Source organism: Nycticebus coucang, chromosome 4 (genome assembly GCF_027406575.1).
Source record: "Nycticebus coucang isolate mNycCou1 chromosome 4, mNycCou1.pri, whole genome shotgun sequence".
NCBI lineage: Eukaryota > Metazoa > Chordata > Mammalia > Primates > Lorisidae > Nycticebus > Nycticebus coucang.
The window spans coordinates 91,281,473-91,305,059 of record NC_069783.1 but is presented as its reverse complement, the minus strand read 5'-3'; the positions used below and the strand labels follow the sequence as shown (position 1 = coordinate 91,305,059).

General features: G+C 46.2%; 2 protein-coding genes across 4 annotated transcripts in view; both read right to left on the bottom strand.

The window, feature by feature from the left end:
* Positions 1-13,939, bottom strand: part of NCAPH (non-SMC condensin I complex subunit H) — a 50,307-nt gene extending 36,368 nt beyond the window's left edge. The window contains exons 1-2 of one of the 3 annotated variants that reach the window (XM_053587377.1): positions 13,843-13,939; positions 79-322 (exon numbers count right to left, since the gene is read on the bottom strand). In XM_053587377.1, coding sequence (XP_053443352.1) covers positions 79-317 — 239 coding nt within the window. In that variant the 5' untranslated portion in view covers positions 318-322; positions 13,843-13,939. Of the gene's footprint in view, positions 1-78; positions 323-4,309; positions 4,449-6,353; positions 7,058-13,842 lie in introns of those variants that run through there. The other 2 variants (XM_053587374.1, XM_053587376.1) reach the window with 2 other exon arrangements.
* On the bottom strand, positions 10,545-16,745 carry ITPRIPL1 (ITPRIP like 1). Its single transcript, XM_053587382.1, has 4 exons — positions 16,529-16,745; positions 16,264-16,348; positions 15,607-15,733; positions 10,545-15,455 (listed from the first exon to the last, which is right to left on the bottom strand). Exons 3-4 carry the CDS (start codon positions 15,692-15,694, stop codon positions 13,801-13,803), a joined length of 1,743 nt encoding a protein of 580 aa, XP_053443357.1. The 5' UTR covers positions 15,695-15,733; positions 16,264-16,348; positions 16,529-16,745; the 3' UTR covers positions 10,545-13,800.
* Between the last annotated feature and the right edge of the window lie 6,842 nt (positions 16,746-23,587).

The window sequence follows — 23,587 nt, the reverse complement described above, 5'->3', positions numbered from 1 at the left end:
TTTGCGGTGATACCTAGACTCACGCAACCCATGTCAAGGTGACTGCCTTGAGCAGAGCCAGCCCAGAAATACACTCACCTACTGGAGGGGGAGGCTAACAAATGAGGTGAGTTCGTGCTGAACTGCAGGTCAAAGACCCTGGAGCGCCTCCGCTGCAATCGCTCCTTTTCATCATCATTCTGAGGAAAGTCTTCAAGGACTGGAGTGCCAGGAGTATTGAGAGGAGCCTTCTTAGGCAAAGGCACTGAGAACACCTGCTCTGAAGGTGAGGAAACACCATGGGGGTGTCCCTGGGTCTCTGAAGAAGAGCTATTCATTATGGCTGGAAGTGGTAGAACAAAACATACGCTCAAGAAATCTTCAATAGAACATTTCCTATATCTAAAGGGCCTGTCACAAGGGTGGTGGTTCACCATACATTCCCCATTAAGATCTTCTCTAACTCTAATACATAATGGCTAGAACCTATAGCTTGAGTTTCTTGGAGGTAAGTGAAAGGTGATAGGTATTAATGTTTCCTTGCTAATCTGGGACAAATACCTGCTTTGCAGCTACTGTGAATCTAAACATTCAATGGATATAAAAATAGATAACGTTGCTGCCTCTAATAAGCTTACTAATAGATCAAAAGACAAATACACATATATGCCAGGCAAGGGAAAGACAGATGCTGAGACAAAGGTGAGGTATTGGCTTCAGAGTCAAATAGGATGGGTTCTAATCCCAGCTCCTCTATACCTTGGGAAGGAGATAGAATAAACAGCATAAACATGTAAGATATATAAAATGTTCCACAGAATCATCCACCAGATTACTTGGTAACTGGAAAAAGAAAAACGTCTTTGTCTACCAGTCACCACCAGTCAAACATAGACTCACAAAAAATAAGACAATTTGGGGTGGCTACTGTGGCTCAGTGGGTAGGGCCGCCAGCCCCATATACTGAGGGTGGCGGGTTCAAACCCAGCCTCGGCCAGCTGCAACAACAACAAAAAAAAGTGGGACGTTATGGTGGGTGCCTAGAGTCCCAGCTACTTGGGAGGCTGAGGCAGAAGAATCACTTAAGCCCAAGAGTTGGAGGTTGCTGTGAGCTGTGACACTACGGCACTCTACCGAGGGCAACATAGTGAAACTCTGTCTCAAAAAAAAAAAAAAGACAACTTAAAATTTACTCACTTCCTGATATGACACAATATGAAATTCATAACATCACCCAGGAAATATTTTAACCAAAAATGTTTAACCTAAATTTAAGTAAAGACTTTAGATCTTTAACTTCTAGTCTGTAAGAAACACAAGGGGTCAAGGAACAAGTTAAATGATATCACAAAGAAACATTCAGACAAATCTAGAATGTAGGACAGTTTACAAAATGAATGGCTTAATCTCTTAATTTTAAAGTTAATAACATCACCTTAGGTAACACAGCAAGACCCATTTTTTTTTTTTGCAGTTTTTGGCCGGGGCTGGGTTTGAACCCACCACCTCCGGCATATGGGGCCGGCGCCCTACTCCTTTGAGCCATAGGTGCCGCCCAGCAAGACCCATTTCTATAAAAATTAAGAAAAAAAAAAGCCAGACTTGATGGTGCATGCCTGTAGTCCTAGCTATTGGGAGATGGAGGTAGGAGGATCATTTGAACTCAAGAGTTTGAGGCTGCAATGAGCTATGATGCCACTGCACTCCAGCCTGGGTGACAGAGGGAGACTCCCATCTCCAAAAAACATTAATGACAAGATAAAAGCGGTGGGGAACGCTTCTGGACTAAGAGAAACCAAAGAGTGTGGATGTGGTGGCTCACACCAGTAACCCTACACTCCGGGAGGCCAAGCCAGGAGGATACCTTGAGCTTAGGAGTTGGAGATATGCCTAAGCAAGAGTGAGACTTTCTCTAGTAAAAATAGAAATAATTAGCTGAGTGTGGGCCGGAAGGGGTGGGGGACCCTTGGGAGGCCAGAGAGGGAAGATCCCTTGAGCCCAGAAGTTTGAGGTTGCTGTGAGCTAGGCTAACACCATGGCACTCTAGCCTGGGCAACTGAGTAAGACTCTATCTGAAAAAAATAAAAATAAAAGAGAAAGAGAAACAGACAGAAGAAGACAGAGAGAAACCAGAGTCATACAAACCAAAAACAATATATGAGCTTTGGCCAATCCTTAGTCAAAAAACAAACAAAAGCACACAAAAACAAACAAACAAAAAATCCAAGCTCTAAGCAACATTTAGGGCTAATTAGGGAAATCTGGAATATAGCGTAGATATCAGATAACACCAGGGAATTAATTTTTATTGTGTTAAGTGTGACTGTGATATTATGCCACATTATGTAGGAGATGCATGAGAAACAATTTAGGGGTGAAATGACATGATCTGTACAACTTAATTCCAAATAGATCAATCAAAAATAAATAAAAAGCAGGAATGGCAAAATATTAGCAATTGTTGGATCTACGTGGTAGATACAAAGCTGTTTATTGTCTTAGTCTTTCAATTTTCCTGCATGTTTGAATACTTTCCTAAGAAGTTAGAAAATATACGACATGTGAGCTAGAGATAAATGCTATGGAGAAAAGTAAAGTTTAGAATAGAAATAAGGAGAATTGGGGAACAGAGGTGGGAGGTCGTTTTAAATATAGTGGTCAAGAAAGGCTTCACCAGAAAGGTAACATGAGAATCAAGACCATGCAGATTTGGGGGAAACTACATCCAAGCAGAGGGAACAGCAAGTACAAAGGTGTGAACATGCTGGTATGTTTGAGGGGACCATTGTGGCTGAAGTAAAGTAAGCCAGCCACAACCATCTAAAGGGGTGTCAGATTCCTGAGGGCCCAGTAGAGCAGGAATGCCGATTAGTCAGAACAAGTAGAGGACAACTGGTAAAGGTACATGAACCACTTATGGGCCACTGTAAATACTTGGCTTTATATGAAGTCAAAGGGAAAATGACTGGATAATTTTCAGAAGAGAAATAAACTGACCTAACTTATGCTTCAAAAGGATCTCTCTGGCTATGAAGCAGAGAAGGTTGCAAAGGGAGCAAGAAGAGACAAGCAGGAAGACGAGTTAGAAGGCAACTGTCGATAGGGAGGATAAGAGAGATGGCAGTAGAGGAAGTGGTGAGACACTGGATCATCTCAAGATAGAGCCAACATGATTTCCTGATGGATCAAATGTGGGGCATGGTATAAGGAATGAAACAAAGAAACTGTATTTGTTTCCTATCACTGCTGTAACAAATTACCACAAACTCAGTGGTTTAAAACAACACACATATATGTATTCTCTTGCAGTTCTGGAGGTCAAAATTCTTGAGCCACAGGAGCTGCCCCTTTGGAGGTCAAAATTCTAACCTACATTCCTTCTGGAGGCTTAGGAAAAAATCTGTTTGCTTGCCTTTTTCAGCTTCTATAGAGGCTGCCTACATTCTTTGGTTCACGGATCCCTTCTCTCATCACTCTAACCTCTTGCTTCTGTTTTTACATCTCCTTTGACTCTGACACTCCCACCTTCCTCTAGTAAGTACCACTGTGATTATTGCTTCTGTTTTCACAACTCTTTTTTTGAGACAGAGTCTCACTATGTCGCCCTCTGTAGAGAGTTTTAGCATCAAAGCTCACAGCAACCTCACTGTTGGGCCCAAGTGATTCTCTTGCCTCAGCCTCCCAAGTAGCTGGGACCACAGGTGCCCGCCACAACGCCAGGCTGGTATTGGTTGTAGCTGTCATTGTTGTTTGGCAGGTCAGAGCTGGGTTGGAACCGGCCAGTTCTGGTGTATGTGGCTGGCGCTCTAGCCTCTGAGCCATAGGCACTGAGCCCACAACTCTTTCTTTGACTCTTGACACTCTCACCTCCCCTCTTGTAAGGACCACTGTGATTACCACCCAGATGATTCAGGATGATCTCCTCATCTCAAGATGGATCCTTCACTTAATCACATCTGCAAAGTCCCTTTTACCATGCAAGATAAAACATATTCACAAATTCTGGACATATTTAGTGAGGGCATTTTTCAGACAATCACAGAGATCATGCAGAAAGGGTAAAAGTTGCTGAACAATGTACTCAAGCAGGTAAAAGGACGCCTTGGTCAAGAGCCACAGCAATAGTAGAAAAGGCAAAGTATAGGGCACAGATGGAAGTAGGGGAGCAGGTGCAATGGTGGACTGTGGATATTCTCTTTTGATTGCCTTTATTAGTAAAATAGGAAGTAAAAATTAAAAAAATCTCAGCACCTAAGGAGAGGGTGAAGGGAGAAGGTACTAGAGATTTAAGAAGAAAGGGACAGTATGAAACAGTCATTTAGGGCAGTACCTGTGGTTCAGTGATTAGGGCGCTGGCCCCATATACCAAGCGTGGCGGGTTCCAGCCAAACTGCAACAAAAAATAGCTGGGCGTTGTGGTGGGCACCTGTAGTCTCAGCTACTCGGGAGGCTGAGGCAAGAGAATCGCCTGAGCCCCAAGAGCTAGAGGTTGCTGTGAGTCCTGTGGCGTCATGGCACTCTACCAGGGGCAGTAAAGTAAGACTCTGTCTCTACAAAAAAAAAAAAAAAAAGAGAGACAGAGTGTCACTTTGTCACCCTCAGTAGAGTGAATGGCATCACAGCTTACAGCAGCCTCCAGCTCTTGGGCTTAGGCAATTCTCTTGCCTCAGGCTACCAAGTAGCTGGGACTACAGGTGCCCACCACAACGCCCAGCTATTTTTTGTTGCAGTTTGGCTGGGGCCAGGTTTGAACCCGCCAGCCTCGGTATATGGGGCTGGCACACTACTCACTGAGCCACAGGCACCACCCCTGTATCCAGTTTTTATTTATTTATTTATTTTTATTTTATTTAAGACAAAGTCTCACTCTGTGACCCTGGGTACAGTACCATGGCATCATAGCTCACAGCAACCTCTAAGTCTTGGGCTTGAGAAATCTTCTTGCCCCAGCTTGCCAAGTAGCTGGGACTACAGGCATGAGCCACAAAGCTAGGGATGGGGTTTTACTCTTGCTCAGGCTGGTCTCCAACTCATAAGCTCAAGCAATCCACTTGCCTCAGCCTCTCAGAGTGCTAGGACTACAAGCATGAACCAACACGGCCAGTCATCTATCCAACTTTTTTTTTTTTTTGTAGAGACAGAGTCTCACTTTATCGTCCTCGGTAGAGTGCCATGGCATCACACAGCTCACAGCAACCTCCAACTCCTGGGCTGAAGCGATTCTCTTGCCTCAGCCTCCCGAGCAGCTGGGACTACAGGCGCCCGCCACAACGCCCAGCTATTTTTTGGTTTGCAGTTCAGCCAGGGCCGGGTTTGAACCCGCCACCCTGGGTATATGGGGCCAGCACCTTACCGACTGAGCAACAGGCGCCGCCCCTATCTATCCAACTTTTAATGTTGGTCCTAGGAGTACTCTCTACAAGGTCTTCCTGGTGTTCTCACCCATTTCCAGTTTTATAATGTAAATGATAAATAATGTCCAAAATTATTTCTCAGTTTATAGGTCACTTCCTTTGAGGGGCCCATATCACTCACCTGAGGGCCAAACTCTTATGCAAGTGCTACTACTACTAATAATAAAGTCTCACTGTCCACGTCCAAATATAACTCAATTGCTAGACCTCTTACCAAGGAATACGACGCCCTGCCCTACCTGTCAGAGCTCACTCACTACACTTAGTCACAATGTTGTGGTCAGGTCCTAGCTCAGGCCAGAATCTTTCTTTGCGTCACATTTGCACTTGTTCCTTGTACCTGGAAACACGTTCCACAGTCTGTGATTAAAGATCTTCCCTGAATCCCCAAAGGATTCTGCTATTTTCAATCACAACACTCCACTTCAACTGTTATTTCGTTTGTTTATTGTCTGCCTCAACTCCAAGAATACAGAGATCGTAACTATTTTGTGCTTTATTATTATCTCTGCACCTGATAGTCTGGCCCATAGGCGTAATACTTTTGAATGTGAAAACAAATGTGGGCATACCAAGCATACAGCGGTAACCACAAAGCTTCCACTAACGTCTATTCCAAGAAAACCACCTTTTTTAATGAAGAGACACCAAAGCATGCTCTATGAGTGTTGGGTAGCAGCCGCCCCCCTACACCGCCCAGGGACTGGGGAGACGCTCCAGCCCCGGCAGGGCACCGGACGCCAGCAGAAGCCAGGTCCTGATTGGCGGAGCGAACCCTCTGCCCGCCCCACTTATCCTCCCCTCCCCCCACCCCCCACCCCCGACAACAGGCCTCGGCTCTCAGCTGGCGGGTCAAGAACCGAAGTGAACATATCCGCTCTCCCCGCTCAGGCCGGCCCGTCCGAAACACTGCTTTGTTCTGGACCTTTCCCGCCGCGCCTCCCACACCCCCCGCCTCACCTGGACTGGGAGGTCTCATCTCGCCTTCGGCCGCTCCAGAGCTGGTTTTAAATCGCGCGCGCCGAGACGCCTGGGAGTCGTAACGGCTGTGTGACGTCGTCGGAGGGGGTGGGGCTAGTGCGCGCCTGCGCAGACCACCTCGGTTCTCCGCGGGAAAGGGCAGTCCCGGACAACGCAGAAGTGAGAAGTCTTGGATAGAGGGCCTCTGGCCCAGCCCATAGTATGGAAACCCCCTCATTCCTAGGCGCGGAATTGGGCCCTGGGGACCCAGAGTCGAGGAGGGCGAACAGGGGGTTCTTCTATCTTGGAAATTTACTTTCTGATGGGGAGGTAGATTACGAAGAAAACGATGTTCATTTCTCCTAGAGACCTCTTCTGTGAGGGGTGTGGGAGCTAGGTGAGAGGGAGCCGACCTGGAATGAAAAGCGTTCCAGGTGGGGACCGACGGGTGCAAAATGTTGTATGTGCCTTTTTAAAATGAAGACCATCATTTTTATTCAGACTTTTGTGAAAAGTTTTATGGAAACTACACCTCCCCTTCCAAAAAAAGTGGGAAAAGGTAGAAGTGTAAAAAATGCTGCCTGTCCATCCAGCTTCATCTAACCTCAAGACTGAATTATGGGGGCGGCGCCTGTGGCTCAAAGGTGTAGGGCGCGGGCCCCATATGCCGGAGGTAGCGGGTTCAAACCCAGCTCCGGCCAAAAAAAAAAAATAAACCTCAAAAAAAAAAAAAAAAAGGACTGAATTATGGCAGGAAGGCCAAGGCAACTCTCAATATTCCCTAGAACATCTTATAATTCATACATCTGACATCTTTTTTTTGCAGTTTCTGGCCAGGGCTGGGTTTGAACCCGCCACCTCTGGCATACGGGGCTGGCGCCCTACTCCTTTGAGCCACAGGCGCCAGCCAACATCTGACATCTTTTATAGTGTTTTTCCTCGATAGCGCTATTGTCATCCAGGTGAGACCATCTTGACATGGAGGACTTTTGATCTCTTTGTAGGACCTTTTAACAGCCCTGACACCATTTGCCCACTAAATGCCATCAGTACCACTCAAGTCATTTTGGCAATCAAAAAGTACGGCCCTTCGTTGAAACGACTTTTTAAACCTATTAAAAAATCCAGGAGGGCTCGCTGCCCATAGATCAGTGACTAAGGCACCTGCCACATACACCAAGGCAGACCGGTTGGAGCCCACCCGGGTCTGCCAAACAACGACAACTGCAACAACAAAATAGCTGGGCATTGTGGTGGGCACCTGTAGTCCCAGCTACTTGGGAGGCTGAGGCAAGAGAATGGCTTCAGCCCAAGAGTTTGAGGTTGCTGTGAGCTGTGATGCCACCACAGCACCACAGGGCGACTCTGTCTCAAAATAAAAAATAAAATACAGGTTTATACTTCAGAAAAAGGAAAGCTTTCTCATGTAGGTTCTCAGCTCACAGCAGCCATTCTGACAAGTTGGGAAACACTTGTTCTAGCCACAAGCCAGGAACACTGTTTCAAAGGAGAGATAAAAGGGAACAGGATTTTATACTAAGCAGGTGGCTAAATATACATATTTAACAAGCTGTGGTAGGTACGGTCATGAATATTTATGAAGAGAAAACAAGCATGTGTAATTGTGTTTTACACCTCCCATTCTGTCCTGGCTGGGCAACTCAGTTTTAAGGTTTTTTTTCTGGAGTCCCCTTTGCTGAGAGGGGTCCATTACGTTGGCAGGGGCAGGGCGTATTAAGATTTCATTTTTAGGTCACAAACCTATTTGTTGTTCATGTGAACTTACTCCTCCAGTGACCACCTTTAAATCTTTAGTGTAAGGCAGTGGGGGATAGAGGAAAGAAAAGGAGTTCACGGTGTTCTTCACCTCAGGGAATGATACCACCAACCACCCAAAAACTCAAATCAGGAATCATCCTAGATAATTCTCTCCCTTTTCTCCACACACAATCCAGCATTCAACTCTTTTTTTTTTCCTTAAGAGATAGAGTCTCACTTTATCGCCCACGGTAGAGTGCCATGGCGTCACACAGCTCACAGCAACCTCCAGCTTTTGGGCCCAGGCGACTGTCCTGCCCCAGCTTCCCGAGTAGCTGGGACCACAGGTGCCCATCATAATGCCCGGCCATTTTTTGTTGCAGTTTGGCCGGGGCGATACATGGGGCCCTCACCCCACCCACTGAGCCACAGGCGCCGCCCCAGCATTCAACTCTTTTTACCTCCTAAACTCAATCCTGTCTCCTTTTCTTCCACTGGCCTGCTCTGACCCTATCTTATTGGATCTGGAGTGGTATTTGGTACAAATCTGAGCTGTCACTCCCACTTGTCCCCTACCACTTCCACAAGTCTAAAACTCTTCAAAGGTTCATTGCTCTGGGAAGTTCTCAAGGTCCTATCAGGGCCTGCAGGATCTGCCTTCTCCCTGGTCCCCTGCAGCCTTTCAGGCCTTATCTTTAACCTTGCCTCTTCTTGCTTCCCACTCTTGAGCCACTTGGGCCTTCTTCAGACCCCTCCCTAGGCCCTCTCCCACCACAGGACCACTGCACATGAGCACTCCTCCACCAAGGATCCTCTTTATCCCCACCATCACTCTCTTAGTGCCATTTAGGTTTTAGCTTCCCTTATCCTCAGGGATTCCTTCCCTGATACGTGTACAAGTCTCCTTAATGGAGGCTTCGGTTGCAATTTTTCATGTACCAGGGTGACTATTTCATGTCTATCTCCTCCATAGACTATCATCTCCATGAGAATGAAGTTGTGTATGCTCACCATTGTTTTCCCAGTACCAGATGCAGGCCCTGGACGCAGCCAATAAGCACTTAAATATGTACTGAAAGTACAGTTGGAAGGCATGTTTAATCCTGGGTTGGGCATGTTACTTACTGTTCTGGGTCTCATTTTCTTCTCCATTTATCTCATATAAGGGGGATGACAATAACCACTTCACTGTTATGAATTAGGTAATAGATTAAACTCCCTGCAACCTTTTGGGCTCTGTGTATGTTAGGGTCCTGTCATCTCCCTCACTTGTTCTCTGCTGAGCGCATCTGAAGGAGGAGAATGGGAACAAATGTGAGCCTCGGGATTCCTTGAGTGTGCGAAGTGCAGCAAGGGTTGGGAGGGTGGTAGGTGGCATTTAATTGGGAACCTCTGAAAAACTAGCTTGGAACCCTTGGGAGAGGAAGGTTACTAGACCCACTGGGTGAGGCCTAAGGCTGTTCAGTGGGGATAATGGAGCAGCCTAAGCCTAAACTGACTGCTTCACCTAAGCTGACTGCTTTGAGCTTCCTGTGCAGGAAAGCAGAGCTATCTTTGTTCAGCGCTATAGAGGGTGCCCAAAGAGTGAATGACTCATCAGTGGTATCAGTGGTTTGCAAAGCTCAATCCTTTTGTTGTACAAAAGTAAACTAGTGGGGCTCCTCCCTACTACTTGGGAGTTACTGGAGTCAGCCTCACAGGGATTTTAATGCCCCAAATAAGTGGAAAACAGCTTTTGTTTATGTGAGAAACAGGTAACTCCATTGGCTACCTGAACAAGCAATCCATGGACTATAAATTTGCCCTGATCTTCTAACCTCCAGCTGGCTTATGTCATAATGTAGTTCCTGATATAAACCATTAAGTCACTGGGATTCAATGGGCATGTACTTGACAGCTTTGCATTCAATTTGGCCCCTAAACAAATGCCTTTAATTTTTTTTTTTTTTGTAGAGACAGTCTTACTTTGTCATCCTCGGTATAGTACCATGGTGTCCCACTGCTCACAGCAACCTCCAATTCCTGGGCTTAGGCGATTCTCTTGCCTCAGCCTCCCGAGTAGCTGGGAGTACAGGCGCCTGCCACAACACCTGGCTATTTTTTTGTTACAGTTTGGCCAGGGCAGGGTTTGAACCCACCACCCTCGGTATATGGGGCCGGCGCCCTACTGACTGAGCCACAGGCGCCACCCAAATGCCTTTAATTTTTGTATGTCATAGGAAATTCCCAACCTCTTAAAGACTGGGCTAAGAACCAACAATTTCTGTCTTCTAGAATTTCCAAACAATAACATCCTATCCTTAAAAATTAATATAGTGCTTTTTGCTTTTCAAAGCACTTTAACACATCTTTTTTTTTTTTTGAGACAGCCTCATTATGTCACCCTCGGTAGAGTGCTGTGGCATCACAGCTCACAGCAACTTAAGCCCAACTCTTGGGCTTAAGTGATTCTCTTGCATCAGCCTCCCAAGTAGCTGGGACTATAGGCACCCACCACAACATCTGGCTATTTTTTGGTTGTAGTTGTCATTGTTGCTTGGCAGGCCTGGGCCGGGTTGAATCCACCAGCTCTGGTGTATGTGGCTGGCACCCTAGCTGCTGAGCTACAGGTGCCGAGTTTGGCAGCTAGGGTGCCAGCCACATACACTGGAGCTGGCAGGTTCGAACCCAGCCCTGGCCTGCCAAACACTTGCATCTTGTTTTATTCCAAAGATCACTCTGAAAGTTCGGTAGGGCAGGTACTTTCCTCCAGGCTCTGTCACTTACTAGCTATGTAATTTTGGAGAAGTTATTATACATATCCTTTTTTTGCCTCAGTATCCTTATATGCAGGGGTTATAGTGTGAAAATTGAGTTACCAGATGTAAAGCAGAAGTGCCCAGACCCCTGGCAATGCTTAGCAAACACTAAGTATTCCCATTACTATAACCGCTGCTGTATCCTGGGGGCTAGCCAGGTTTTGTTTTAGAATAAAGCTTAGCTTCCTCTCTGGAGAGGTTTCCCCTTTAATTGTAAGAGTATTCCCAGAGCAGTACAGGTCTGTTCCTTCCATTACTACTTGTTTTTTTCTATGTTCTTTTTTGTACCCTCTGCCCCACCCAAGCTTTGCTGACTATTCCCTTTGTAATCTGCTGCCCACTCATAACTTTACATTTTCTTTCTTGTCTCCTGTTAGACTAGAAACACTCACGTAGTACTAGAAATCATATCACCTTTCTACTTGAGCAGACCTCTAGAGTTTATGCATGCTGTTTGTAGTCACTGAGATCTTTTAATTTGGCTATTTTGAAAATTAATAACATCGAGGGACTTTACCTAACAATTGCAATCAGTGTAACTGGCTTATTGTACCCTCAATGAATCCCCAACAATAAAAAAAAAAAAAAAGAAAGAAAATTAATAACATCGATGTTCCTTAACATTTTGAATTACTCTTTCCTGGCTGCTGGCCATGCCACTGGGAAACCACAAAGCAGACTGGTTCAAGGTAAATTAAGAAATACAAGGATGTACTAGATGGAGATATCCTCAGGGTAACATGAACTTCTTGGGAACAGGCATGTGAGAATGTTGATCTGCTGAGTGTGTTATTGCATAGATTCCAATGCATACAGAAAATAGCCTCCTTTATTGAATTGTAACTGAAATACCATTAAATGATTTTCTGAACAAAAAAATATATGGATGTTTTTAAAACCCAAAATCCTACTAGCACAGAGCCAACCATCATTGCATCTTATCTTGAAAGTAGTACCTAACGAATTCCCCAGACGACAGGAGAACACAGGACCTATTGTGCAGTAGGAACCCTGAACATTGACTGGCATCAGCTTCTGGGGCACTTTTAATTTATTTTTGCTGTGTATGTGTGTTGGGGGATGTGGGTTGTGTATTCTACAACTGAAGCCCAACTGATCCCCCTTGGGGTCAAGTTGTATGGGGACAGGCTTTCTTCCCCAGTAATCTTCCTGGCAATGCTAGGTAGAACAACATTGGTATTTCCAAAACAACCACACCCATAACTATAGTTGCATTTCTTAACACTCCTCCTCAGCATGCCCGAGGTTTTGAAAGAAGGGAAAAATACACCATCCATATCTCTAGAATCACAATTTTGTTAGAGTTGGACTGCTTCATAATCCCTTCCTGCCCAGCCCTGGCAATGGGCTTGGATTGTGATGACCTCTCTTTTCAAAACCACAATCTTTAAAAAGAAAGTACAAAGGCATGACCAGACTGGGAAAAAGTATAGGTACACATGGTAGCTAAACCTTCTTTCCATTTAACAAATGGCTCCTCCTCAGAAACAAATTGTTCATCTCAGAGCCCTCAAAAAGAATGTCCTTTTTTAATAATGTTATTTCCAGACATTAAAAAGGTCATTAAATGTTGGATATTTCATTAATTATAGTAAACACATTATCTCAATTATGAGACAGGTCGCTATTGACTTACTATTTGTGAATCAATGCTAATAAATCATTTAGGTAATACTGGCGTTTTTCCAGATGCATAAAAACAGCTATATTGGCATTTTTAAATGGCCTAATCAAGAAAATAGAAAATAAACACCTTGATTATATTTTCAAAATAGGGATGGTCTGAAAAATTAGAACCTAAAATAAGAGAAGTTGCCAGTGACAGTACATGGTATTTGGAATAAAATGGAGTGCCCTCTGCTTGAATGGGAATTAAGCTAACAGTTCAAGTAAACCAATTCACAAGGAACATGTTGGGAGTCATTCACAAAAAGAAATAGCATGGAATGGAGATGTTATCCAGTTCTCCTTTGCTTCCGGTGTTAATACAAAGACACAACTTTACAGGCCCCTTCTGGATTTCAACTCCTTAGCAGCAAAATTCTACTATAACATCCATTTCCCTGGACCTTTTTTGTGTTGTGATGAAAGTTAAGTCAAAAGAAGAAAGCCTCAGAAGACTCACCCTCGATTAGGCCTTGTATCCATCCTCATGACTATTTCACATACTCCTTCAAGTGTCTTTTTTTTTTTTGAGACAGTCTCACTATGTCACCTTGGTAGAGTGCTGTGGCATCACAGCTCACGGCAACCTCAAACTCTTGGGCTTAAGCAATTCTCTTACCTTACCCTCCCAAGTAGCTGGGACTACAGGCACCTGCCAGAACGCCCAGCTATTTTTTTTTGTTGTTGTTGTTGTTGTAATTGTCATTGTTGTTTGGCAGGCCCAGGCCAGGTTCGAACCCTTAAGCTCCAGTGTATGTGGCCGGCGCCCTAGCCTCTGAGCTACAGGCACTGAAATTCCTTCAGGTATCTTAATCTATCATAACTCCCACTGGCGAGGTGAAGGTCACATATACTGCTAATACATCTGAAAAATAAACTCTTTTGCAGCCTGAAGAACCAGAAATACTTTCTCCCATTTTTTTTTTTTTTTGTAGAGACAGAGTCTCACTTTATGGCCCTCGGTAGAGTGCCATGGCATCACACAGCTCACAGCAACCTCCAACTCCTGGGCTTAAGCGATTCTCTTGCCTCAGCCTCCCGAGTAGCTGGGACTACAGGCGCCCGCCACAACGCCCGGCTATTTTTTGGTTGCAGTTTGGCCAGGGCCAGGTTTGAACCCGCCACCCTCGGTATATGGGGCCGGCGCCTTACGGACTGAGCCACAGGCGCCGCCCTTCTCCCATTTTTTTTTAATGGCCTTTACATTAAGGTGCCGCAACCAGTGGGGCACGGGGCAGAGTTTTTACCTGGGTAAGAAGGTTGTGAAACTCTTCCAGGGCCTGTGAATGTGCCATGGGGTTTAGCACCAGGTGTTGGAAGAGATTGACAGGCTCAGCATTCCGAAATGTCTTAGGGATCGGGATGGTCAGGGGCAAGAAAGCATTACCAATGAGGAAATGATGGAGGGACCTTTGCTGGAGGCCACGACCCAAGAACCAGAGAATGTCCTGGAGACGCTGAGAGAGCATGTTGTGCTGCCAGTCCGTTAGGGGCAGCCGAAGCAACAGATGCATGAGGGCTGTTTTGAAGTGGTAAGAGGTGAGGATGGGTTGGGATGCTCCGTCAGGTAAGCTCTGATGTTCATGGAGACTTAAAATGATCTGGAGGCACTTGAGGTGACAAGTGTTGTCAGGTGCAAAACGCCCTATCATCTTCAGGAACAAGTGCTCACAGGCTGCAAAGGATTCAGGCCAGTCTACACTGGTGAGCTGTTCCAGGTCAGGAGCCTGACTCAACAGGTAGACCAAAGTATCTTCCCGTTGCACCCCCAGGATCAAGTGGATTGAAAGAAAGCGGCCTGAGGGATAGTCCAGCCTGAGCTTGCAGGAGGTGGTAGACTGTGGGAGACTGAGTTTGAAGTCATACTTGTGGGCCACAAGGGCCCAGGCATTGCCCACCAAGCTCCGGAACCACTGTATGGTCTTGTACACATCCAGGTGGAGGCCAGTGCAGAGAGCTCCTTTGACAGAGGTGCTGCACTTCCCTAAGCCCACTGAGTGGTCCCTGTTGTGGTGCACCAGGCATAGCACATCCCCTAGGAGTTTCTCACGCTTGCACATGCATTCTGTCTCCACCAGCACACGGCCACAGCGGCGGCCCAGGGCGGGATCCCTCATCTCTAGGACAAACATAGTGCCATGAGGCGGTCCAATGGGCACCAAGATATCAAATTTCTGAGTCTCGTGGAGGGTTCCCCATTTCTCAAAGGCAGCCCCGATGCCCAGGCAGTCCTCCAACTGTGGGTGAGAGTCCCGGCGACTGAGTGCCCGACAGGCCTCAATAAGATCATCCACAAAGCTCTCCACAAACTCACAGGTGGAGGGCAGGTCACGGATGGCACTGTGGACAAAATGTTTGTGAAAGGTGTCCAGGGCCTCCTGGGTGGGGAAGTCAGAGAGCCAGTTGTAAGAGGTCAAGGGCACAACACGGACTTCCTCCTCCTCCTCACTGCTGGAGTCAAAGGCCGGCTCATCCTGCATGTTCTGTCGCAGGAGTTCAAAGATGAGAAAAAGGCAAACGAGGCCAGCGTTCCATATGTTTCCCAGCATCCAGCTTACAGGCCCCTCCTGGCTGTTGGCCTGGAATGGCCACCCCATGTCTTTCTTTCCCAGCACTAACTGGTCATTGGATGTATCTCCTCTCCAGAAGTTCTCAATCTTCTGCTTCTGCTCAGCTGCTCGCTTTCTCTCTTCAAACTCTATCTCTAACTGGCGCATCTCCTCGCTCATTCGCTTCTCCAGCTGTCGACTTCTGGCTAGTGTGTCCAGGTCCATCCGGTCACTGACCATCAAGGGATGGTGAACAACATACATTACTGCCAAGAACAGCAGGCTTACCACCGCCATGGAGGCCTCTGCATCTGGAGAAGTAGGAGGGTGGGAGTCAGTGGTGATCTTCCAGACTCATCTGCTCTCCAGTGCATATTCCCCAGAACCCTGGTACCCCAAATCCTGGAAGTCAACTACTCAAAGCTCACAGAGCTTGGCTTGGACAGAGCAAGAGTAGTCTACCTGAGAGGAGGTTTGGGAGAAAGGGGGGACAGCAGGATGTGCCACTCAGTCTCTCTCCTGCTTTCCTTCCACATGGTGTGGGTGGCATTTAGGCTTCCAGAGGGTGGACATGGGGTTCTTTTCATTCCTGTGTAGGATGGGGAGGGGGACCTTTGTGGTAGGGTGGCCTCACCCGACTCATCAGTCCACCATGGGCACCAGATATGCCCTGCTGATCCCAGAGGCTCCCTTCCACAGGCAGAGAGCACTGAGTCTGCCTGGGCAGCACTTCTCTCCAGGCAGCCAGACCCAGACTTCAACTGAAGCACCCCACTTCCTCTGTGACTTCACAATCTTCAATCTGTTCGCCAAGAGTCATCAGAACTCTCAGCCTTTCCCCCTCTGTTCGGTGGGTGCTAGAGAGGCACAGTGCCACCAACTGCCTACTACTGTGCCTTTTGAGGTCCTAAGGGAGCTGCTGGGTGCTCCATAGGTGGGTGAGCTAGCTCCACTTCTCAGCCCAGGAAACTGCCATCAGAACCAGGTGCCTGAGGCCTACTTAGCAGTGGAGTGCAGTTCCTCTACTTTCCCACTCACCACTGAAGCATAAAGCTTCTGGGATTCACCCCAATAATTGCCAAGCTACTGCGTTTAACCAAGATTCACGAAGGACTGTACCTGCTGTGTGAATGCTGAAGCCAGGTGAGGGACTCTCCTCCCTTAGGAACTTGGTCTTGCTTAGTCTCAGGGCTCTCTCCAGCAACTGTTAAAATTTACAAGGTACCTGATGGCTTTGGCTCAAGGCAGAGTCTCCCCCTCCCCATTTATAACTTCCCTAGATTCCACACCCAGAGATTTGTACTCTCACCCACCTATACATATCAAACCAGGCACCCGTCATTACCCCTCAGGGTTTTTCCCGGACCAGGGCCAGGTTTCTTACCGTCGGTGTTAGCAGACACACGGTCTTAAAGAGACAGCGCGGCCTGACCCTCCCTGCCTTCTTCCCCGCGGGGTGGGGGCTCCCGGTTCATCGCTGGGGCCACACACGGAGGTGGCCCCGCTCCCCTTTCTGGGGATATACACCATGTTGGTCCCAGCGTCTGAACGTCGGTGCGCGGTGGGCCCCCGCGACACCAGCCATGCAGCGGGTTGCTCTGAGTGTGCCAGCCGGCAGAGGCAGCTCCCGCTGTCCGGTCTCTGCCCCGCCCCGCCCCGCCCCTCCAGCACAAGCTCCTCTCCGCCCACTTCCTGGCGGCCCCGCGTGCTAGGGGAGCGCTCGGCGTGGAGACCTTTCCAGAGCTTGGGTCCTCTATCCGCAACCCGGGCTCTAGGGAGTTTGCTGGGAGAGTGGCGAGGCGGCGGGCACACACTCGCAGCTGCTCGCCTCCCTGTCATGGCAAAAGGGGGCACTACGGTGCCTGCTATTAGCTTCGCTCAGCTCAGTTCAGAGGAGAATATACTTACAGGGCAAAACTAGGAATTGACCAGAGGAAAAGCAGTTATCACTTTGGGCTGGCCCTGAGCAAAATGATACAGGAGGTGAGGTGCGTTTTCAGCGTCTTGAATGTGCCCACGCACAGGTTCAGATGTCGTTCCCCCAACACCTTTCTCCTATCAAAGTGACTCTTAGGAAAGACCAAAGACCTGGCTTGGGGCTTTGGCTTGCTATTCGCTAGCCATGCGGGAGTAAGAATCAACAAGCTTACAGGGCACCTCTGCTGATATAGGTGTATTAAGGAGAACTTTATAAAAATGTGGTTGCTGCACGAGCCTTATCACACATTAAGAAATACCAACCTAATGCAGCTTCTGAAATGGATCTTCAGGGTATCAGAAGCCGTCTTTCTGTCTTGTGTTAGTTATCCAAGGAGAAAAAGGAAGTAATGACCACTTGATATCAACTGAAATTCTGCTGCTGAAAGACAAAACAAGTTTCAGGTCGTCTTCTCTAGTAGCAATGCAGAGCGAGCCCCCAAACAACTTGGACAGCACTTCCAAAAATACTGATTTCTTCAATTGTGGAGCAGGAAAAAGACTTTCCACTGGCCAACAATAACAAGTTCCAAAATTATTTTTGTAAACTTGGATTATGAAAAATAGATTACAGGTTACTACTGAACATTTGTGTATTTTGCCCACTTATAAGAAATTCTCTGTTGGGTGGCGCCTGTAGCTCAGTGAGTAGGGCGCCGGCCCCATATGCCGAGGGTGGTGGGTTCAAACCCAGCCCCGGCCAAACTGCAACAAAAAAATAGCCGGGCAGGGCGGCGCCTGTGGCTCAAGGACTAGGGCGCCAGTCCCATATGCCGGAGGTGGCGGGTTCAAACCCAGCCCCGGCCAAAAAAAAAAAAATAGCCGGGCGTTGTGGCGGGCACCTGTAGTCCCAGCTGCTCAGGAGGCTGAGGCAGGAGAATCGCGTAAGCCCAAGAGTTAGAGGTTGCTGTGAGCTGTGTGACGTCATGGCACTCTACCCGAGGGCGGTACAGTGAGACTCTGTCTCTACAAAAAAAAAAAACAGAAAGAAAGAAATTCTCTGTTATCTTTTCATTTATGACACAATGTTAGGATTAAAAAAAATACATATTAGAGCATGCAAAAACAATGGTATTTAAATATCACGTTTTCAGAGATGTGTGTTCATGGTTAAGGGTTTGTTTTAAAAGTGACTGATCCGGTAGAAGATGTCTACTAACTTGTGGTTACCACAGAAATGAAGTTGGTTGCTTGACAATATTTCTTAATGAATTCTACCTAAAATTACAAGGCGATTATATGTGAAATTTATATTGTGATAAAGTCATTTCAACAACTAACTTTGACTTACAACATGAAGCTTCTTTTTTTCCTTTTTTTAAGACTCAAAGAGGCCCAATTATGAAGCTTTTTAATGCATTTCCTGTGTTGTCAAAACAAAAGCAAAATCTCCATTTCCACATAAATTTGCAATAGAGATAATATTTGAGCTCAAACTACAGTTCTAGCAGTTTGTCAAACATCAATGCAAACAGAAAAGACAGTTCCATATTTCAAAATTCATTTAACTTTACAAATGAAGAGCTTCCCGCTAACCTTCAACTAGAAGTGATTAATCAGACCTGTAGTTCAAGCAGCTAACAGGTTCGAATCCAGCCTGGTCCCGCCAAACAATGATGACAACTACAACCAAAAGATAGAGGGGCATTGTGGTGAGCGCCTGAATTTCCAGCTACTTGGGAGGATGAGGCAAGAAAATTGCTCAAGCCCAGGAGTTGGAGGTTGCTGTGATGCCACAGCACCCTACCTGGGATGACAACTTGAGACTCTGTCTCAAAAAAAAAAAAAAAAAAAGAAATGATTAATCTGCAATGTAATGACACACTAAAAGGTAAATATAAAGAGAAGAATCTAAGTATATGAATGCCTTCCAAGCCTGGGGGATGTGGCTCATACCTGTAATCCTAGCATTCTGGGAGGCAAAGGTGGGAAGATCCCTTGAGCTCAGGAGTTCAAGACCAGCAAGAGTGCCTGAGCAAGAGTGAGACCTTCCCCCATCTCTACTAAAATTTTTAAAATTACCCATGCTTTCTGGTAGGCACATGTAGTCCCAGCTACTCGGGAGGCTGAGGCAGGAGGATTGTTTGAATCTAGAAGTCCAAGATTGCCATGAGCTAGACTAATGCTGTAGCACACTATCTTGGGGCAACAGAGTAAGACTCTGTCTCAAAAAAAAGAAAAAATGCCTCCCAGGCTCAATTAAAATCATACGCTTATGGATTAATGTCAGTGTTTGGCAGCACCTATCTGTATGAAAAGACATTTTCAACAACAGTATATAAAATCTCATTACATAATAGCATTAACAGATGACCATTTGCAGTCCTATTTGGTTGATAGTAAACATTAACACTGAACTCCAATTAAGTGACATATTATTTCCAAAAAAGGAATTCCATTATTCTCACTAGTAGAGCCATCTAAAAATATTGCACTCAATTTATTTTATATAAATAAATATATATATGGGTTTTTTTGGGTAGAGACAGAGTCTTACTTTATTGCCCTCGGTAGAGTGCCATGGCGTCACACAGCTCACAGCAACCAACCTCCAACTCCTGGGCTTAGGCAATTGTTTTGCCTCAGCCTCCCAAGTAGCTGGGACTACAGGTGCCCACAACACCTGGCTATTTTTTGTTGTTACAGTTTGGCCTGTTGCTCAAAGGAGTAGGGCGCCTGCCCCATATGCTGGAGCTGGTGGGTTCAAACCCAGCCCCAGCCAAAAACTGGAAAAAAAAAAAAAAAGAAAGAAAGTCTCTCTTCTCTTCCCTTCCTTTCCCTCTGTGGCCCTGGGTGGAGTGCTGTAGCATCATCATGGCTCACAGCAACCTCAATCTCTTGGGCTCAAGTGATCCCCTTGCCTCAACCTCCCAAGTAGCTGGGACAACAGGTGCCTGTCAAGTCGCCTGGCTGATTTTTCTATTTTTAATAGAGACAGGGTCTCAAACTCCTGAGCTCAAGAATTCACCTGCCTAGGCCTCCCAGAGTGCTAGGATTACAGGCATGAACCATGCACCCAGCAAGCTTGGGTAATTTTTAGAATTTTTTTTTTTTTTTTTTTTTTAGAGAGAGTCTTTGTTGCCCTTGGTAGAGTGCTGTGACGTCACAGCTCACAGCAACCTCCAGCTCTTGGGCTTAGGCAATTCTGTTGCCTAAGCCTCCCGAATAGCTGGGACCACAGGCGCCCACCACAACACCCGGCTATTTTTTTTGTTGCAGTTTGGCTGGGGCCGGGTTTGAACCTGCCACCCTCGGTATATGGGGCTGGCACCCTACTTGCTGACCTATAGGAGCCGCCCCCCCTTTTTTTTTAGAGACAGGAGTCTTACTTTGTTGCCCTCAGTAGAGTGCTGTGGCATCACAGCTCACAGCAACCTCCAGCTCTTGGGCTTAGGTGATTCTCTTGTCTCAGCCTCCTGAGTAGCTGGGTCTACAAGTGCCTGCCACAACAAATTTTTATATTTTTTTTGTAATGACGTGGGTCTCACTATGTTGCCTAGTCTGGTCCTGAACTCTTAGCCTCAAGATCCTCGTGCCTTGGCCTCGCAGAGTGCTGGTATTACAGGTATGAGCCACCATGCCCAGCCCAGAATTTTATTCTTTTTTTTTTTTTTTGTTTGTTTGTTTGACAGAGTCTTACTTTGTTGCCCTCAATAGAGTGCTATAGTGTAATAGCTCACAGCAACCTCAAAACCTAGGGCTCAAGAGACCCTCTTGCCTCAGCTTCTGGAGTAGCTGGGACTACAGGTGCATGCCATCACACCTGGCTAGTTTTTTCTATTTTTAGTAGAGATGAGGACTCACTCTTGCTCAGGCTGGTCTCCAACTCCTGAGCTCAATGGATCTGCCCACCTTGGCCTATCAGAGTGCTAGGATTACAGTCACAGCGCCCATCCTCTTTTTTTTTTAATATGCCTTTCCCTACTAGTAACTTGAGGGCAGAATTTTATTCTTAAAGTTTTTCTTTTTTGTAAAAATAATACTCACATTATAACAATGCATACTATATAGGAAGAGTAGAAGAAAGAAGCTCCCCTCACACTACTCAGAGATATGGTACAAATTTGAGGAGCACCTTCTAGATGTGATGTGCCATATTTCCTAAAACATGTCCCTTACAACACTAGTTGCTCAGATGACTTTCAACAAAAGGATCTGCATAATGTTTCTTGATGACATTTTAAAAATTCAAAACCCAAAAACATCATCCGTGTGAAAAATTTAGAAAAAACGAAAACAAATTTGGGAAAAAGTATAAAAAGTTGTTTTCTTTTCTTTTTTTTTTTTTGAGACAGAGCCTCAAGCTGTCGCCCTGGGTAGAGTGTCGTGATGTCACAGCTCACAGCAATTCCTGGGCTTAAGTGATTCTCTTGCCTCAGCCTCCCAAGTAGCTAGGACTATAGATGTCCGGCTATTTTTTTGGTTGTAGTTGTTGTTTGGCAGGTCCAGGCTGGATTCAAACCTGCCAGCTCTGGTGTATGTGGCTGGCCGCCTTAGCCGCTTGAGCTGCAGGCACCGAGCCAGAATTGTTTTCTTTTAAAAATCACCCTTATTCCTGTGGTATCAGGACCACTGACAGAATGTGATGGCATAGTGAAGCGGGATAACTGAAGAGAATTTAATTAGGGACAGAAGTTTCAAGGTTTAGGGAAAACCACAATGGGTGGATGGATGTTCCCAGAGTCAGTACAACTATAAGCCCACCTCTGCTTGAGTGTAAGGGGGAGGAAAGTTTGTCTAATAAGACAAATAAGACACCTTATTAGACAAAAAGTTTAAAACTTTAAAAAGTTTGTCTAATAAGAAAAGGTGATATTAGCCAGGTGTAATGGCTTATGTCTGTAATCCTAGCACTCTGAGAGGCCAAGGTGGATGATACCTTGAACTTACGAGAACACAACCAGTCTGAGAAAAAGTGAGATCCCATTGCTATTAACCATAGAAAAATTAGCTGGGCATCTTGGCAGAGACCTATAGTCCCAGCTACTGGGGAGGTTGAAACAGGATCATCACTTGAGCTTAGGAGTTTGAGGTGCTGTGAGCTAGGCTGATACCACAGGCTAGAGTGCCCGGGCAACAGAGTAAGACTGTCTCAAAAAAAAAAAAAAGAAAAAGCAAGAAAGAAAAGAAAAAGAAAGGTGACTTCAACTGAGAGAACACAGAAACAACTGGTACTTCACAAGATGAGAGTTGGGTTCTCCCTCTCACCGTCTAACCATGCCTCCAGCTGGGCAAAACCAACAGGAAGCCAGAGCACTAGGGAGCCCCTGGACGCAGGCCTTGCGTTTCAGCACTTCTGGGCACAGAGCAGGAAAGAGAAGAGGGAGAGAGGATCTGAAGAGGCAAACACAAGCGATGCAGCACAGTCACTGCCAGAGGTCACCAATCTGGCTCAAATGCCACTCTGTAGGTTTACATTCTTGAGGCAGGGCTGCTTCAGTTACATGCAACCTATTCAGATCAGCACCCTTAATAGCATTTTTGGCCAGTGCGATAATCACAGCTGTAATCCCAGCACTCAGGGAGGCTGAGGCAGGAGGATCGCTTGAGCTCATGAGTTCGAGACCAGCCTAAGCAAGAGTGAGACCCTGTTTCCACTAATAATAGAACAATTAGCCAGGCTTGGTAGCAGGTACCTGTAGTCCCAGTTACCTGGGAGGCTGAGGTGGAGGATTGCTTGAGTCAGGAGTTTGAGATTGCTTGGAGCTGTGCTTCACTCTAGCTAGAGCAACAGAATGAAATTGTCTCAAAACAAACAACTAAATACACATTTATTATTTACCAAAAGTAAATCACTGTATATATCTCACACTCATGTTTTGGTCATTACACAATATCCCCATAAAAATATAGAAATATACTGTATATGGCTCATGCCAGAGCTCAATGAGTAGGGCACCAGCCACATACCCTGAGACTAGTGGGTTAGAGTCCAGCCCAGACCGGGTAAACAACAATGACAACTGCAACCAAAAAAAATTAGCGGGCATTGTGGCATGCACCTGTAGTCCCGGCTACTCAGGAGGCTGAGGCAAGAGAATCGCTTGGGCCCAAGAGATGTAGCTGTGAGGGCAACATAGTGAGACTCTGTTGAAAGAGAGAGAGAGAGAGAGAAATATACTGTATATATCAAAGTAGATTATGTAAATCTGCGTTTGTTAACATGGAAAATAGGCCATAGCATATTAAGTGAAAAAAGCAGGTTACAAAGAGCACACTGTAGCTTAATCCTTGCATGTGCGTGTGTATGTGTGTGTGTGTGTTACGTGCCTAGGAAAAAAGTTTCAAAGGGTAGATCCCAAAAATGCTGAAGGTGAGAACAATCCAAGATGGTGGCCGAGTAACAGCTTCCCTGCAACAGGGCATGGTGAGTCTGGGGAGATAAGACTCCAGGCATCTCTGGCTGGTGGAATCTACCTATAATCATCCCTTTGAGGATACAGGGAGTCAGCAAGGGACTTCTGGA

Excerpts from the sequence above, each read along its gene's own strand:
- ITPRIPL1 (XM_053587382.1), bottom strand. The coding sequence starts at position 15,694 with ATGCCACCCACACCATGTGGAAGGAAAGCAGGAGAGAGACTGAGTGGC. Across the intron at positions 15,456-15,606 it reads TCTCCCAAACCTCCTCTCAG|ATGCAGAGGCCTCCATGGCG; the intron begins GTAGACTACTCT and ends CTACTTCTCCAG.